At 44.7% G+C, this 18,598-nt stretch overlaps 1 protein-coding gene across 1 annotated transcript; it reads right to left on the bottom strand.

Annotated features, from left to right (window-relative positions):
• Positions 1–1,933: 1,933 nt before the first annotated feature.
• Positions 1,934–10,629, bottom strand: SESN1 (sestrin 1). The gene is made up of 10 exons (XM_075340064.1): positions 10,419–10,629; positions 8,881–8,943; positions 7,115–7,315; positions 6,789–6,971; positions 6,470–6,706; positions 5,987–6,134; positions 5,719–5,831; positions 4,870–5,060; positions 4,140–4,284; positions 1,934–2,975 (listed from the first exon to the last, which is right to left on the bottom strand). The coding sequence occupies exons 1-10, from the start codon at positions 10,500–10,502 to the stop codon at positions 2,889–2,891; spliced, it is 1,452 nt and encodes a 483-aa protein (XP_075196179.1). The 5' UTR covers positions 10,503–10,629; the 3' UTR covers positions 1,934–2,888.
• Between the last annotated feature and the right edge of the window lie 7,969 nt (positions 10,630–18,598).

Here is an 18,598-nt window from a genome sequence, read left to right as displayed (position 1 = left end):
CTCCACTTGCGTTTAAAAATTCACAGCGACACCCGGCTACAAATGTGAGTCGAGTGTCCTGTGTATGATCTGCGTATGGTGTGGTGTGTGTGTGTGTGTTTTTCCTCCAATAGCATCCGTATGACATGCGAGTGTTTATGCAAGCAGCGGTGGACTGGCTACCGGAGGAGTCTCCAGTAATACCAGGCCTGGCCACAGTCACCTGAGCTCCAGCGTTCAGCCCGGTCTGTCTGCAGCTGTGCTGAACTGAACAGCAATCGCCGGGGAATCAAATCCCTCGGCACTCGCTGTTCAGTCCAGGCTGCACTCTGGAGCTCAGGTGACAGCAACGGAGTTCGTGCATGTAACCGCGGCCAGACCTGGTATTACTGGAGATTCCTCCGGTAGCCAGTCTGACACAGTATGCAAGTGTCAAGGATCCGTGTGACATGCGTATGGCACCCGTATTCTGACTTTTTTTTCTCGCTCCCATAGGATTGCATGGGGGTGAGAGCTGAGACTCCGTGCAAATCGCAGCATGCTGCGATTTCACAGAGCACGAGGCGTGGCGGTAAAAATTTAGCAAGAGGACACGGCCTCATTGGTTAACACTGGTGCGAGTGCGATCTGATTTATCGGATCGCACTCTCATAGAAATTGCAAGTGGAGATGAACCCTAATGAGGAAGATTGAGACACTTTGGATTCTGTTTAGGGTCAATTTAGCTGGTGTCCATCTTTGTAGAAGTGCACAGAGCTGTGGACAGCCACATTTGTGAGCAAAAAAAAAAAAAAAAAATTAATAATGCCTAAAATTTTGGGACATTGCCAGAGCAGATTAAGACCAAAAAGTGTCTCCACCTGCCTCAGTGTGAGTAATTCCAAAAAGGGTTTTGTCAGAATCGCGGTTTTTGGGATTTACACGGAAACCCCCACGTAATGTTCAGCAGAGGGTGCCAAATAAATGTCAGCCAAGCCCTATTTCAGGTTATGGGAGGTAGTATGGAGGAGGAAGAAGAGAAAAACACACCCCCCACAGGACAAAAACACAAAGCATTGACATAGCACACAGCATTTCTGAATTCAGACTTTGCTGGGAGAAGGGAAGACATGCAGTTTTGGGCACCAAACAAAAACCCTGTGGAAAAAAAAAAAAAACAATGCAGCATTTTAACACAGGCCTTTATTCGCTTTTTTATGCTCTACTCGCACAGTAAAAATGCTTTAGTATACTAAAGTGTTTTTTTCTGGCATTAGCCACATGGAATAAATAACGTGACCAGTCTATATAACGGGTCATTCTGGACGTGGTGATAGTAATTGTGAACGCATGTTTATTTTGTTTGAAACACAAAAGCTGTGTTTGCTGGCAAAATGGGTTTGTTTTTCTGTGTTTTGTGCTAGCACATTTTTCTTTTTGTCCCACTGTGGCACAGGACTATTTTTTACTTTGATCACTAGTTTCAAGCATTGCTGTATTATACAGCAGTGCCATTGACATGTCAGTGAGTCACTGACATCTTCCAGGCCACCGTCCCCTGGGGTCATCAGATGTCATGGTTCCAAGGCTATGATTGGCACCTGCAACTACCATAGCGGGGGAGGCTTTTAACCACCTGGATGCTGCTGTCATGATTGACCACAGTAGTTAAAAGGGATCAGTCGCCCCCAAAACTGGTCAGGGTCAGTGCCCGTGGGTGTCAGGGCCAATGACCATGAGTGGCAACTGTCACCTGTAGGAATGTCGCCCATGGGGTGAAGCTAGTCACTTATTCCTCAGACCAGTTAAATTTTTTTATTTTTTTATTTTTTTTTTAATAGGGGGGAGCTAGGTCCCTCCCTCTATGCACCCCCACGCACTCTATTGATTAATATTAATGTTTTTGCAGTGGTTTTCACTCAAATACAAATCCTTTTTTAGAGTTAGAGGACTAAATAAAAAGACAAAAAAAACAAAATTTTTTATTACTTCTTTATTTAGAAAATATCAATACTGAAAAAGCTTCAAAAGATATTTACCAGTTTATACTTCCATAATACAAACCCTTCCATACATTTGTTTTCCAAAACCTGCTAGTTTTTCATTAACATTCATCTCTAAATCAAGTCTGTAACTGTAAACCGCGAGTGTTTTTTCAGCAGAAGCCAATGAGTAGTGAATCACTCAGTTGGAGGCTATCCGCATCTTCTACCCCGCCCGCTGCCAGAGCACAGCAGTGCCATATTCCAAAGTGTGCACCCACAAACAAGAGGTATTCCACATTCCCTGTAGTCGTAGAATATCGACCTGACCTTAAAGCGTGAAGAACTATGTATACACACACACTTTAAGGAAGACAAGTTTTAAAGGTTATATCTCACAGCTTTTTGTACAGCAATATAGACAGCCAAATGATCTGGCTGTAAATCTGTAAAATGTGGTTGAGATTTGATAATTGCTGTATATTGCAAAAACATGCACAAGTGTATGGGAATGCACATTTTCAGTATGATGTTTCAGCAAGGCTCAGGTTGTAGCAGTATCCATGTGTTTATGTAGCTTAATGGAAACGTCTGCATCTTGTGAACAGGAGAGCAGCACGACTAAGTCCCGGTGGGAATACAAAGCACACGTTTCCCAGTCCATCCTCATTTCTTCCAAAGTGTCCATCACTGCAAAAAACACGCAACGTTGCTGGCTTCCAAAGTCCAGGCTTGTATGTGTTTACGAGTTGCAGGATTGCAAGGCGACATGTCTTTCACAACATTCAACTGTCAGCCAAGGAGAAACCAACCAGCTGATATGATGGGAATTATGGCACAATGGACTTTCAAAAGATAGCTACCAAAAAGGCAAAGGAAAATCAGCAGTCCAGAGAGCAGATTTCCCAATGGAACATTCATTGTGGGATGTCACCGACGACTGCACAGTCAGGTCATATACCAGGTAATTGCTCTCAGAGCATAGAGGAGCTCGGCCTGCATCCTGGCTTCCATAAGAAGCAAATTAACGTGAACCTGCAAAACATCGAAACGGGGAATTTGTCATACGCCGCCACATGGTACATTATCTTTATACATGCTCATGTCTTCCCGGCTAACGAGACAATAGTTTAGGATTATGTGGATGCACACTCGTGTTTTCTGTGTAAATACTTGATGTCCCAGGTATAAGAATTTTTTAAGCAATAAAGTTGTTCATTTGAGCTGGAACACACACACACCACACACTCTTAATGTAAGAGCCAGAGGGTTGTTTTAAAAGGAAACCTGTCACATCAGATATTGTTACCCTGCAGTTAAAAGCATTAGGAAGGTGACCGACCACCATAGTGCAGAAAGAACCCAGTAGAGATTTTTTTTTCTCCTCCTGGAAGCTACCATCTTCTGGTCATACTGATGTGCTAGCACTGCTACAGTCACCATACACAGACCTGTGAGCAGCAGCTATAAGCACTCCTAACCATTGACTGACAGCCGCCTCTGCTCTGATGCACCGCACAGCCAGCGGTCAGGCAGAGTGTGGGGGAGTACTGACAGCCGCTGCTCACATGTCTGAGTGGGGACTGAAGCTACACCACCACACTTATGACTGAAAGCTGGTAGCTCCCAGGAGAAAATGTTATATTCTCCTGGGAGCTGCACTTTCAATACTGCAGGTTGGCACCTTCCTAATGCAACAGCCTAAAGATTGTCAATATAAGGAAGCATGGTGGCTCAGTGATTAGCACTACTGCTTTATGGCACCGATGTCCTTGGTTCATATCCCACCAAGGACAACAACATCTGCAAGGAGTTTGCATGTTCTCCCCATATTTACCTGGTTTTCCTACCACACTCCAAAGCTACACTGATAGGGAATTTAGATTGTGAGTGCCAATAGGGACAGTGATGATCACAAGTGTAATGTGCTGTAAAACTAATAGCGCTACATAAGTGAATAAAATATCTGCAGGTTACTAGATAGTATCTATCAGGGTCCCCTTAAAGTGCATCTTCAAAATATACAATACATTTGCTAGGTCATAAAGACTCAAAAAGGTGAAGACAACCTATAGACTGTAGTATAAAATATATAGTAAAAAAAAAATAAATGGTACGTCTAAATTGACAAATACAGGTTACATAACCTAGCCAAAATGTAAGGACTATGCTATTAAGATATTCCAGGCCATGGCTCACCTTCTCAGAATGCTTGAACTGTCTCCAGTAGCTGTCATACATTCTTTTGGTTGTCTTCTCTGGACTGCACACCACATTTTTAATGTAAACTTTAAAGCTGCGGTCCAGTAACTGATTTATTTCTCCATAGTCATAATCATCATACCTATAAATTTGAAAAATGGTAAAAATGAGAATGAGACAACTGTACAACAAACTAGTCGTATAAATTGCTAATATACAGGCAAATGAGATACTCCAGCTTCCAGCATGCACAGTAGCCACATTCACACTGCAGTGTTGTGGTCAGCAGTTAAAATAGTATTTGTAAGCCAAAATCAGGAGTTTAACAATAATAATAATCCTGATGTATGTAAAGCGCTGTGGAATTAATAGCGCTATATAAATGAATAAAATTATTATTATTATTATTATTATTATTATTATTATAATAGAAACACGGGCACTTCTGCATTTTTCACCCACTAGTGATTTTGGATTACAAACACAAAGGTAAAATACTTACCACAATACTGCTGTGAACACAGCCTTGGGATGAGAATTTTTTAGTTTTATAATTAAATAAAACTGGATTTAGTACACAGCTGAATGTTTATGTGTATGGGCACATGTTTGTAGTTTCATTCAGATTCGATTTCACAACGTAGGAGGAGTGGCAATGTGAGCCATGGGACAAAAAAAAACAAAAAAAAAAAAAAAATGAAAACACACACTTCTGAAGAGCTCTCACCTTATTCCGAACATACAATGCACATAGTTCCATATGGCCCGTCGCAATGTTGAGGTATCTACATCATTGTGCATTGCCATGGTATTATAAGTAAGGTTATACGCAATATGAAACTTCTCATCTAGTAGCTGCCCAACGTCTGGATAAAGACGGTTAACTAAGGAGTAGCCATGGTCTTCCCAACTGAAATCCTAGGAAAAATAAAAGTTAGGTCAGTGGTTAAAAGACTAGAAGAAAATGCACTGTTTGTGTGAATCTATCCGAACATATTAACGAATATCATCTCCTATTGATTATTAGAGGGGTCTTCCCAATCTCAAAGATCCTATCCCAATATGTAGGTGTACTAAATATTGGCACATACCTCCAATTAGCAATTTAGTTTAGTTCTCGTGATTTGCTGTCAATTCCCTCCAGTGCAGGGCATTGCAATAGCTAGGTTCCAACCACAAGAAACTAACGGAGTAGTGGTAACCATGTATACCCAAGTTACTGCAATTCCCTGCACATGAGGTAAGCCACATAAAATCAGAACTATACTACATTTCTAATTTGAGGTATTTGTTATTGTTACACTACTACATATTGGGATAGGATTTTAGAGATTGAATACCCTTTTAAAGCTTGTGTACAGACTTAAATGAAGAGACCCCAGCACTCAAGGAAGCATACTGCTGTGTAAATCTCAGGATGAGCTGAAACTTTCAGTTTGATGTGATGAAATAAAGATATATGGTTATGCCTTCAGTGAGTGCCGGCATTTTACACCATTTACCCTCCTCGTGAACCATTATAGTAGAATGCTGATCATTTTAAGGAACAACTGTCCTATGCCAGTCATAGACTTACCTGTACTCGGAATGTAGGGACATGCATTCTGCGACGGGAGAAGTCTTTGTAGCCATAACTTGTGTCTTCAAAATGTTTTGACACATCTCTGGCCGGAGGAGGGTCTTCATAGTCTATGGAAAACAACAACCCGTCATCTAATGTGCCAATACTAGAATGATTAGAGATTTGATGGCAGAGGGAGGGGATAGGATGAAGGAAATGGGTTCCGGTATAACCATATTCTGTCATGTAAATTACCGCTGTGGGCCAACAAGTTTTTCCATACCTGTAGCAAAAGCAAGCATGCTCTCAGTCTTCTCCCTTTCGAAACGGGTAGCCATTTCTTCCTGACTTGCTTCTTCTTCATCTCTACATTCTTGAAGCTGTTTCATTTTCTCCATAAGAACTTCAACTTCACAAGACGAATCCGAGCTCTGGACAACAAACATCGAAAACTATTGATCAATTCACCAGTCATCCAAGAAGGCCAATTACATTTCCCAGTCTTTACAATATACCGTACTGATCATAATTTTTCAAAAACACGGAAGTGATCTGCTCTATAAGATATCCATACAATTTTTTTTCTTCACTATTTTTACATATTAGCTCTCAAAATATTTTTCTTCAAGGATATTAACATATACCGTAGTAAGAAAACTTCTATATGAAGTACAAGGGTAAGGGTACGCTCAAGCCATCTTCTACATTATGGGGCATTTGCCAATCGTTACTCTTGTGATCACTCCAAAATGGTCCACCAACTTACCATGCTTCCTGCTGTCTGGCGGCCATCATCCCCTCCGTGATTGCCATTCGTTATGTCACAGATGCAGTAGTTGCTCACAGATGGGGGACAGATATTGTGCCCACTGTCGCTATGAATTTCAGGACTAATCCCACAGCCAAATGTGAAGGAGGCCAGAGAGTGATAGTGAGTAAGGAGAACGACCGCGTGGATCAGCTCTGCCAAAGACCAACTGTGCTCCCCAGTTTTTAGCAATTTCTGGAAAACAAACGATAGGCGTCAGTCTACATCAACAGGGTCTGCCATGCTGGAGACAGTACAGAGTGCTACGGATCTTTACCTCTATGTGTTCTTTTGTGATCAGCCAGGGCCTGTGTGCCAGCAACTTGTTCAGCTCTCCTAGATTACGGAGCTTGAGCGGAGCATTCTCAAGACCATTTAACCACTTCTGGTCCCCTCCACTCTGAATAAAGTCATTAACATGTAGGTTAACAAGATAGGAGCACTGGTGCCTGGCTGCGGCCTGAAAGACAGAAGCAGATACAAACATTCGTGTAAGTACACGGTTACACTCTTCTACTTATGTCGGATTTGTCGGTTTCCTTCCAATCTGAGGACAGGCGAGGCTTTCACAAAGGTAAATCAACTGCCACAGCCCACACTTACCATAATCCCTATGTAGTGCTGATAGCAGGCAGGTAAGGGGCCATCCATCTGCAACAGGTAATGCTGTGTTTTCAGAAAGCTTTCTAAATACTGTGGGTGAAAAACCATCACCAGGGTGATATTATCCAGCCGCCCCATATCTGCAAGATCATCAGCAAACACGCTGTGCAGATTGGCTTCCTCCGTTTCGACTTGTAGAATCTATAGAGATCAGAAAGAGTAATGGATTTAGCCAGTCTACAGAAGAGTGAAATGCCTAAGGGTACCTTCACACTTAGCGATGCAGCAGCGATCCGACTAGCGATCTGACCTGGTCAGGATCACTGCTGCATCGCTACATGGTCGCTGGTGAGCTGTCAAACAGGCAGATCTCACCAGCGACCAGTGACCAGCCCCCAGCCAGCAGCGACGTGCAAGCGACGCTGCGCTTTCACGGAGCCGCCGTCTGGAAGCTGCGGAGACTGGTAACTAAGGTAAACATCGGGTATGGTTACCCGATGTTTACATTAGTTACCAGCGCACACCGCTTAGCTGTGTGTGCAGGGAGCAGGGAGCCGCGCACACTGAGCGCTGGCTCCTTGCTCTCCTAGCTGCTGTACACATCGGGTTAATTAACCCGATGTGTACAGCAGCTACATGTGCAGAGAGCCGGAGCCGGCAGCACAGGCAGCGTGAGAGCTGCAGAGGCTGGTAACTAAGGTAAATATCGGGTAACCACCTTGGTTACCCGATGTTTATCTTGGTTACAAGCTTACCTCAGCTGTCAGACGCCGGCTCCTGCTCCCTGCTCGCTTCATTTGTCGCTCTCTCGCTGTCACACACAGCGATCTGTGTGTCACAGCGGGAGAGCGCCTTTGAAGAAAACGAACCGGGCTGTGTGTAACGAGCAGCGATCTCGCAGCAGGGGCCAGATCGCTGCTCATTGTCACACACAGCGAGATCGCTAATGAGGTCACTGCTGCGTCACAAAAAGCGTGACTCAGCAGCGATCTCGGCAGCGAGCTCGCTGTGTGTGAAGCACCCCTTAGCCATCAGTGCGAAACGTCTATATATCGAGATCTAGTTTATCTGAAAGGTAACAAGTAGTGACGACCATGCTCAGGGGCACGTAATGATCAGTCGTACGCTCAGTTAGGAACGTTTCGTGCACCAAGTATAATGGAAGTCAATGGGGAAACACTTAAAATATATCTTTGTACCGTGTTAGCCAGTAGAGATAAAGTTGTTTAAAAGAACTGAAGTCCTCAGTGGTTGGTACCTTTTAATGGCTAACTGAAAAGATGGTAATAATAGCAAACTTTCCAGACTACTCAGGTGTCTTCATCAGGCTCAGTATAACACAAAATCTGAAGAGTCACATATTTATACACAACAGGACATAGAATAGTGCAGTAAAAAAAAAAAAAAAGTTATGTGAAGCAGAACTATCACTATGGCAGGGGGCAAACTGTTGTGGCCATAAATATTGCTGCAGTTCAGAGATAAGCAGTGTGAAAGTTTTATTGTCCTCCGATTGGGGTCTGGTCCGGGCTGTGATGCCCCCAGATGGTCTGAGGAGCACATTTCTTAATTGATGTATTTCTTAATTGGGGATACACTAGCATCTTTCTTGAAGATTGTCCGGAAAAAGCTCACGTTTCCCATTGGCATCCATTATGCTCAATACTCTAGTTGCACCCACCTGACGGGCTCATTTTGAGTACCTTAGTGCTCGCTCAGCACTAGTAATTTAATTAACAACACAAAAATAAGTAAAAATCACAAACCTGTTCTGGGATGAATCTGCTCGGCCCTTGACCTTCGGGGCGTGGGATACGGATACTCAATTCCTAAAAGGACATTCCAAGTATTAGTTCCACTTTGTAAGAAGAGCTCATTCACACGTGTCCATTGACGGCCGTGATGCTGCCAAGTTAGAAGCTCACTGAGCCCTGGGGAACCGCTGTGATCGCACGTAGTCACTGGCACTTTATTCTTTAGGAGAAAACTGGAGTATCCAACCACAAGAATACAGGTTACCTAGAAGGCTACTAATAGTATGGGGGCAGGAGCTATTATACAACATTAATGGGTATTCGTGGTTTCCACCACATTTCCCGACTGTCCAAAGGATGAAGAGAAATACTTCGAAAGCTATGGCATCACAGAGGTAGCATGACCGATAGATGAGTGCCCAATAGAAGGTGCAGCTCCATGGCATGGCCGATTGGGCAACATCCTGCCGTGTAAGACCATATTCACATGTCCACTCGGACACGACGTTTGCTCTGGTTTCGGAACAGACAGCATAAGTGATCTGTGGCATCAGTTATGCAAATAGATGCAGGGGGGCATCACTGATTTACTAGGCAGTCTGCCGGGGTCCTGATTGAGGATGATGGGGGGGGTAGGAGGGGGGACAAAAAACAACATCAAACTCGATGCTGCAGTTTTTTTTTCTTCCATCGAGACAAAGGACCCACAATCATTGGGGCCGCTCGACTTCCATTTGCACAATGAAACACTGGTTCCTAAATCCGAAGGCACCAATGCGGAGGTGTGAACAGTGTCTTACACATTGCACACGCCCTCCAAGAGCAGCGCTGTACCCAGAGCGCAATGTCACCACACCAGCCCCCTCCGGTAGGAGCGCATTGCTCTGCAGGATGGCTGTAAACATCCCTTTGTTTCCTACAGGTAGCCTGTGCTTACTGCAGGGGCAATGCATCACTTCTCTCTACATGCCAACACAAGACAGGGCATCACTGACTGCAGGAATGCCAGCCCTGATGTTACAGGTTATCACTGATCCAAGTTCAGTGGCCACTAGTCATTTACATAGGACTGCTGGAATGTGCACACAATCCTACAACACAAAGCTGCTATGGAAAAACACCACTTACAAGACTTCAGTAACGCTCCCAGGGGTGGACATGTTGATCTGCCATGGCAATGCATCCCCATCATGCCCAGATGTGAGCTCATGCCAGTGCAAGCAGTGCCCAGGGTTCACTACAAGTTCAATGCCCCCTGCACCTCCTCCTGACCAGGCTTGTCCGTACATGTCTCCTAGAATGGAGAAGCTATGGAGAAGTGCAGCAGCCCCCGACAAGATCGCACAACTATTGGCTTTGTGCTCTGTGGATGTCACACTGCGACATCGCACGACACCGCAGATTGTCGATCCTCTCCAGAGTGAATGAATGGCAGCAGCTTTCCCAGAAAACAACTGCAAGCACCGGGCAGAGGACAGACCGATCGTCAGATCCCTAGAAAGCGATCGCTGTCCGGAGCCGATAGAGCCCAGCGATCACACGGGGCTCACCTTGACTTTGTTGTGGCACACTCCGCTGCAGCGGCTGCAGATGATCTCTGGAGCTGGCACAGCCGCCCGTGGTGACAACCTCATGGCCGGTGACGAGGGACGAGCACAGGGACACGGCTGCGGTTCTCTATTGTTCGGCAATGCACGGCGGAGCGCAACCTCCTCACTCCGCTCTCTGCAGCGCACAGACGGCGAGCGCTGCCCTCAACTAAGCTTCATAAACAAGTGGAGGGGCGGGGCCGAGCCACCCTCACACGCCCCCAAGGGAGGCTTGACCAATAGGAAGGCACTGAGAGTCCAAGCCTCTGCCAATGAGGAGAGCCCGGAGAACACAGATGAAGTGAGGCGGGACTCCTGGGCAGCCTGACGTAATGTGGGCGGGGTCCAGTCTGTGAAAAACAAGATGCTCTGAAAAACACCGAAGGCTCTGCAAACAGTGTTTTTCTTTTCTCTTAACCCGTTAAAGTCTGCATCTGTGTCCAGACATCCCACACACTGGCCAAGTCCTGAGCTGTGGAGACATGTTTCTATCCAAGCATTGCAAATATGTTTCAGAAATAAGAATAATAAAAAATAGGAATGAAAAGCAACTCTTGTCCATAATGTGAAAACAGAATCCCACACCCATCCGAATAAGAAGGACGGAATTCATAGGGGTCCGCGGAGCAGCCACGCACAGTCCACTTTTTGTGGTGTTTCTAATCCCGGCCCCAGCACAACACATTAATATTCTGGTAGTGGGCCAGAAGTGGGGTACACACGGGGCGCCCACCGCCAGGCGCTGAGCCTACATGGCGGGGGCTTCACTATTTATTCCTGTTATTACTCCTTTTCCATTGGTGCATTTATAATATGGGGGGCTATCAATTACATAGGACAGTATTATTTGTTTTTAGGTTAGGGTTGTAACGGGGTGCCAGGGGTGCCTCCGGGGTTGTAGTCGTGGCCGTTGCTAGCAGGCTTACCCCTGGCTCCACCGTCACTTTGGGGACAGGAGATGTCATGGTGGGGCAGAGTGTGGTGGTGCAGATGTCGTCCGTCGTATAAACACTCTCCAGGCATGCTTTGGTGCAAATAAAAGACATTCTTTATTTTCACAAAATAAACCGGCAGTTACAGATGACTTCACGTTGTTCTTCCTTAGCTGGGGGAAAACCTGCCCTGACGTCCTCTCCAGTGGGGATGTGCCCGGCTACTCTGCTTCACCCGGCTCCCACTATGGCTACCCACAAACCGGACCCACACCAGTCTGCTTCGCTCTCGAGATTCCATCCTCTCCTGTTCTCTCCGGCTTCCCTATTCTTCCAGCTCCCACACTCTGCCCCGGCTCTGCTCTCTTTCTCCCGTCCCGGACACAACTCCCTCCCAAAACTCCCACTACCCTACACAACACTTCTCCTCCCTCCCCTTGCTTCTGCCGGCTCCTCCTCTCCACTGTGGCGACAGCCGTCCCACCCGGCCACTAGGGGGACCCACTACAACAATACAATAAAAACATTTTTATTAATAACAGTATTCCGGGTAAACTATGCTTCCTTTGTAAGGGGTCTGCCCACCCCTTACAGGGTCACGTTCCACGTTCCCTGCCACTGATTGAAACTAAAGCAGCCAACAAAATGGGGGTCTTTATATAATAAGACACACAACGAGTAAAAGAGTGAGTGAAATGTGATAAAAAACGCATTCCACTTGGACCAATGTTACTCTATGGGGCTGGTCCCATGAGCAAATTTTTTCTCAGCCCTAATAAGACCGAGAAAACAATCACAGCATGTTTCCTCTCGCACCCATTCAAGTCTATGGATGCGAGAGAAACACCGCACCGCACTCGCATTACAGCGGAGTGCAGTGCGCTATACGGAAAAGCTGATAATGGAGGAGATAGAGAGATTAATCCCTCTCTCTCCTCCGCAGCTGTGATCTGATTGCATCACAGTATTATGACACTCGGCTTACATTCACAGCAGAGCGGGAGCCGAGTGTCATGCGATGCACTCGCAGTTATGCTCGTGTGGCCCCAGCATTAGGCTGGGGCACACGGGGCACTAGGGCGATGCTCACATGACACTCGGCTCCCGCTGGCAGTACAGTAGGAGCCGAGTGTCATGCTAGCATCCATGCGACTGAGGTCCAACTGTGCGAGCGGACCTCAGCTGCGGGGGGCAGATTGGCGTTGCGGCGGGGCGGGCCAGCGCTGTGGAGGGGCGGGCCGGCACGGAGGAGGGGAGGGAGGGATTTATCTCCCTCTCTCCTCCGTAGGCGGCTATTGTGATTCTCACTCTGCACGCGCGGTACACCGGTGTACCGCGAGTGCAGTGCGATTTTTCTCTCGCCCCATTCACTTGAATGGGTGCGAGAGAAAAGAGTCTCGCATTACAAGTGCAGCATGCTGCGATTGTTTTCTCGGTCCGATTAGGGCTGAGAAAATAATCACTCATGGGTGCTGACACACAGGCTAGAATTGGTCCGAGGAGAATGCGATGTTTTATCGCACTCCACTCGCATCGATTTTCTCGCCGTGTGGCTTAGGCCTTACAGCAAATATCTGGTCTCTGTCAGATGTTTCCCTTTTATTGTTACCTATGGAACATCTCCAGAGTAAATGGGAGAGGTAAAGTCCTGTCATCCCAATGTAATATTACCCCTGTACAAGTCAGTTGTAGGCAGGGACTTAACTAGGTGGGGGGGTTGCAATCACACATGTGCCCTGGAGGCTAGCATGGCCCAAAACTTCCCCTTTCCACATATGAAAACTATTACCATAAAGACCTGTATACTTGGGGCTCCTGTTGGAGATAAGCATTGGGGCCCACAAGCTTCAAGTTACACCATAAGGGCACGCTCACACGAGCGTAGGACTCAATTGAGGGTAATGCGAGGAAATCTTGCATTGCACTCGGACCAATGTTATTCCATGAGGGAGAGCAGATGGTCATCTTTTTTCTCATCCAGATTCTGGATGAGCGAAAAGTCCTAGTATGCTGCGATTGTCAGCGAGAGCAGTGTCACTCGCACCCATACAAGTTATGGGTGCGAATGAAACATCGGGCTGCACTCGGATGACTTCCGAGTGCAGTGTGATAATCGTATCAACTGACCATGGAGGAGATGGGGAAATTAATCTCTCCCTCTCCTCCGCAGCTGTGATCCAATCACAGGATCGGGTCACAGTTGCATTACACTTGGCTCATGCTGGCAGCATAGCGGAAGCCGAGCGTCTTTAGCATATCGCATCTGATTCACTTACATCAGATGCTATACGGTCGTGTGAGTCCAGCCTTACTTGTAAGGCCACATCTAGAATATGGGATCCAGTTTGGGGCTCCTAGCTGTAAAAAGGATATTAGAAAGTCAGCTCAAATGGGGCAACTAAGCTAGATTATTACATGTGACCGAAGGTCTTTCCTATGAAGACAGGGTGGAAAAGTTGGATTTGTTTAGCTTAGAAAAAGACATCTGAGAGGAGACATTTCTATGTATAAATACATGTGTGGTCAATACAAAAGACTGGCACATGACTTATTCCTTCCTAAGACTATACAAAGAAGCAGGGGACATTCATATTGTGTGGCGGAACAGTAATTCTGTCAGCTAAAAAGGATTCTTTACAGTTAGAGCAGTCAGACTGTGGAATGCCAACCACAACAGGTAGTAATCACAGATTGTATAACAGCATTTAACAAAGAGCTGGATGTTCTTTTCACAATCAGGCCTCGCTCACACTAGCGTTTAAATCGGTCGAATGCTATGCGAGAAAATCTCGCATTGCACCAGACCAATGTTAATCAAAGAGGCAGAGCATATCCATAATTTTTGTCTCATTCCAATTCATCATGACAATACAATCAAAGCATGCTGCAACTGGCAGCTTGTCTCGGATTAGTGCACCCATAAAAGTCTATAGGTGCGTGTGAAACATCGGACTGCACTGATCCAGATGTAGTCCAGCATATGCAGAGACAGGCAGTGGAGAAGATGGAAATATGAATCTCTCCACCTTCTTCTTACCTGTGATCTCGCATATGAGAGAATCGGATAACAGTAAATGACACTTGGCTCTCGCCCACAGTAGGTATCAATTTTTTCACATACAAGTTTAGACACTGAAGTGTGAATGAGGCCAAAGCCCGATGGGATGAGTGCTCCACCAGAAAAGGAGCACTCATCTCTCCCCAAGTGCTAAATACCTTTATCTTATAAGTATACGCTATACTGCAGTAATTCAGATCAAATTTTAAATATATTAAAAAAATAAAATCCTGCAGTACCAGGCATGCCCACTAATCTGGATGTGCCACTTTATCTGTGCAAACAATGAATGACTGGACTTGTTGGTGATATTTATTTCATTCTGCTAAAATCGTAGGGTTTGACTCATGGCACCCCACTTATCAGCTCATTCTCAGGCTCAATACATCAATACTGGAAATTTGTACAACAGCCTTGATGTATTGTATGTTGCGTTGGAGTAAGATGCGGCAGATTCGTTATGAGGCTTAAGCTGCAAAAAATGTACTCAAGTTAATTAATGAAGTTCATTTATGTTATAATTTTTGGTGCAATTCCGATTAATTTGTTGGTGTAGCTGGCCAAGACTGGCGTAATACCATTCAGACCTATTACATTTTTGCATAACTATGAACTACGCAATAATTTAGCAAAATTTTAAGCAATTTATCCCTGAAAAAGGGTTTAAACTGCTTGACAACTTGGCCCCTAAGTGCTTTCACCACCTCATTGTTAAAGGGGTTGTCCACTTCTAGGACAACCCCTTCTCATGCCTCATGTTTCCCCCAATTCAAATATAAAAGCTTATCCTCACCTCCCGTACTGGCTCGGTTTCAGCAATGTCTGGACTCGCGTTCCCGAAGTTCAAATGAGGTTGTGACGTCACGTGAACTCCCGAGTCCTATCTGTGCCGCCATCTCTCTCCCTGCCTTCAGACAATGACTTAATCAAAAGGAAGTGAGTACTGCTGCTGGTGCTCACTTCCTGTTGATTTTTCCTGCGTCCGAAGGGGAGAGAGAAACCAGAGGTGATTGGACATGGGGCTCACATGAGATCACAAAACGTAGGGGCTTCTCTCGCACCAACTTTGGACACAGGCAAAATCAACAGGAAGTGAGCGACAGCCACAACACTCACTCCCTGTTGAATAAGTAATTTGTCCAAAGGCGAAGAAAGAGTAAACAGCAGTGATTGGCAAACTCGCGTGAGCCTTGGGAATGTGAGCCCCAACACCACTGGAATGACACCGGCATGGGAGATGAGTATAAGCTTTTTTTATTTTAATGGGGTAAACATGTGGTATGAGAAGGGGTTGTCCCAATATTGACAACCCTTTTAAGAATACATAGCTCCATAACATTGGCAATGGTGGTGACTGCAGCTTACTGCTGCGTACCCCTTTAAAGTCAACTGGACTGAGCTGCCATACATGGCACAGCCACTAGCAGGTGTACAGAGTTGTGTCTGGTACACAATGAAGGGACCGGACTTTACAACCCCTTCATTCAGCTGATTGGAGGTAATCGGATTCAAAACCCCTCACCAATCTGATAGTCATGGGTTCATTAAAATGTAGTCCTGTATAACCCATTTGAGCTAATCTTAGACATAATGACAACCTGACCTTAGGTTTGTCTATAAATTATTTAAAGTAAGCTCTTCTTGATTCATGACATCATTAGTTCATCAACAAGCTCAGCAATATCATAGTTATCTTACATTATCTTGCAGTATAACTGGTTTTTAGGCTGCGTCATGCATTAATCAATCCTGAGTCACTTTCCACTGTGCAAACATCTTGTCAACTGCAAGTTACATATTTCTTTCACTCTGAACATGACCCATACCATAGGATAAGTAAATAATGACGACATCAGAGCCACTCTCCATTGGTGAAACTTTACCACCTCATCAACAGCTGACTTCCTATTCAACACACCTGTGAGCACAATGCATTTTCCATTTTACATGAATTGTGCTGTCTTTTGTGATATTTTTTGTCATGAAACATCTTGTGGTGATAATTAATAATGAATATGAAAACATCTGATAGAAAAAATGATATTTTAACCAGATATGTTTATAATGCTGTATAATAAACAGATACAGTGCCTTTACGAAAGTATTCGACCCCCATTGAGGATCTCTGAATGATCCATGTTGTCCTAAATGACTGATGATGATAAATATAAGCCACCTGTGTGTAATCTAGTCTCCATATAAATGCACTGCTCTGTGATAGTTTCAGTGTTCTGTTTAAAGCACAGAGAGCATCATGAAGACCAAGGAACACAAAAGGCAGGTCCGTGATACTGTTGTGGAGACATTTTAATCAGGATTTGGTTACAAGAGTTCCAAAACTTTAAACATCCCAAGGAACACTGTGCAAGCGATCATATTGAAATGGAAGGAGTATCATACCACTGCGAATCTACCAAGACTCGGCCGTCCATCCAAACTTTCATCTCAAACAAGGAGAAGACTGATCAAAGATGCAGGCAAGAGGCCATGGTCACTCTGGATGAATTGCAGAGATCTATAGCTGAGGTGGGAGAGTCTGTCCATAGGACAACAATCAGTCGTACACTGCACAAATCTGGCCTTTATGGAAGAGTGGCAAGGAGAAAGCCATTTCTCAAAGACATCCATAAAAAGTGTTGTTTAAAGTTTGCCACAAGCCACCTGAGAGACACACCAAAACTAGTGGAAGAAGTTGCTCTGGTCAGATGAAACCAAAATGAACTATATGGGCACAATGCCAAATGTTATGTTTGGCGTAAAAGCAACATAGCTCCTCACGCTGAACACACCATCCCCACTGTCAAACATGGTGGTGGCAGCATTATGGTTTGGGCCTGATTTTCTTCAGCAGGGACAGGGAAGATGGTTAAAATTGATGGGAAGATAGATGGAGCCAAATACAGGACCATTTTTGAAAAAAACCTGTTGGAGTCTGCAAAAGACCTAAGACTGGGACAGAGATTTGTCTTACAACAAGACAATGATCCCAAACATAAAGCAAAATGTACAATGGAATGGTTCACAAATAAACGTATCCAGGTGTTACAATGGCCAAGTCAAAGTCCAGACCTGATTCCAATCGAGAATCTGAGGAAAGAGCTGAAAACTGCTGTTCACAAATGCTCTCCATCCAACCTCACTCAGCTCCAACTATTTGCAAAGGAAGAATGGGCAAGAATTTCAGTCTCTCGATGTGAAAAACTGATAGAGACATACCCCAAGCGACTTGCAGCTGTAATCACAGCAAAAGGTGGCGCTACAAAGTATTAATGTAAAGCGGATGAATAATATTGCACGCCCCACTTTTCAGTTATTTATTTTTCAAAAAAGATTAAAAAAAGCAATACATTTCTTTCAACTTCACAATTGTGTCCCACTTGTTGTTGATTCTTCACCATAACATTAACATTTTTATGTTTGAAGCCTGAAATGTAATACTTTTGCAAGGTACTGTAGGTGTAAGAAAGGCAAATGAGAAAACAGAGAAATCAACACTGCTCTCTCTATATAAATCCGTTAGCTGTAGGGCTGCAATGCCTTAGCAGTAATCCACATAAAAATAGAGCCAGCAGAGAAGGCTAGTATCAGGAGAATATAAATAGCCCTACCCGGGATGTGATAGAACAGAGAAAATAAGCAAGTGAGAATGCCTCATAACCACAAACCAAAAGGAGAAAAACCAAGGTGAAAGACCATCAGCATTAGGACAGGGACTGACAAGCCTGTAGCTCAGTAAGGAAGGCAACTGACCACACAGCACAAGGTTACCGGATTGAGTCTTGAACCCGAGGCATGACACACTGCTTATTTGTATTCCAGTTGGGCACAGTCGGTTTCTATGTCCTGCTATAAATCAGTCAGTCTGATGAAGGAAGATGAAGCCGGACATTTCCTTGCTGAGCACAAAGTGGTTTAAACATGGTTTTACTCAAATGACAGCCATGCTGACTGTGGCATGTGTGATACAGCTCTTGTCAGTTGACACTCCTATCTTGGCAGCTTAAATCTTCAATCTTCAACCAATCCTAATGCGTTACTAGAACTGGCTGCAGATTGAATTATATTAGGAACTCTATTTTATCTAATTCTTGGAGAACCCCTTTAATCTCCATTGCAAATTAGGTTTAAAACTAAAATATACAAGTTTTTCA

This window comes from Anomaloglossus baeobatrachus, chromosome 3 (assembly GCF_048569485.1).
Source record: "Anomaloglossus baeobatrachus isolate aAnoBae1 chromosome 3, aAnoBae1.hap1, whole genome shotgun sequence".
Lineage (NCBI taxonomy): Eukaryota > Metazoa > Chordata > Amphibia > Anura > Aromobatidae > Anomaloglossus > Anomaloglossus baeobatrachus.
The sequence above is the reverse complement of the archived record's forward strand: the minus strand, read 5'-3'. Positions and strand labels throughout refer to the sequence as shown.

Excerpts from the sequence above, each read along its gene's own strand:
- SESN1 (XM_075340064.1), bottom strand. The coding sequence starts at position 10,502 with ATGAGGTTGTCACCACGGGCGGCTGTGCCAGCTCCAGAGATCATCTGC. Across the intron at positions 6,972-7,114 it reads AGCACTACATAGGGATTATG|GCCGCAGCCAGGCACCAGTG; the intron begins GTAAGTGTGGGC and ends TCTGTCTTTCAG. Across the intron at positions 4,285-4,869 it reads CATTGTATGTTCGGAATAAG|GTATGATGATTATGACTATG; the intron begins GTGAGAGCTCTT and ends TCAAATTTATAG.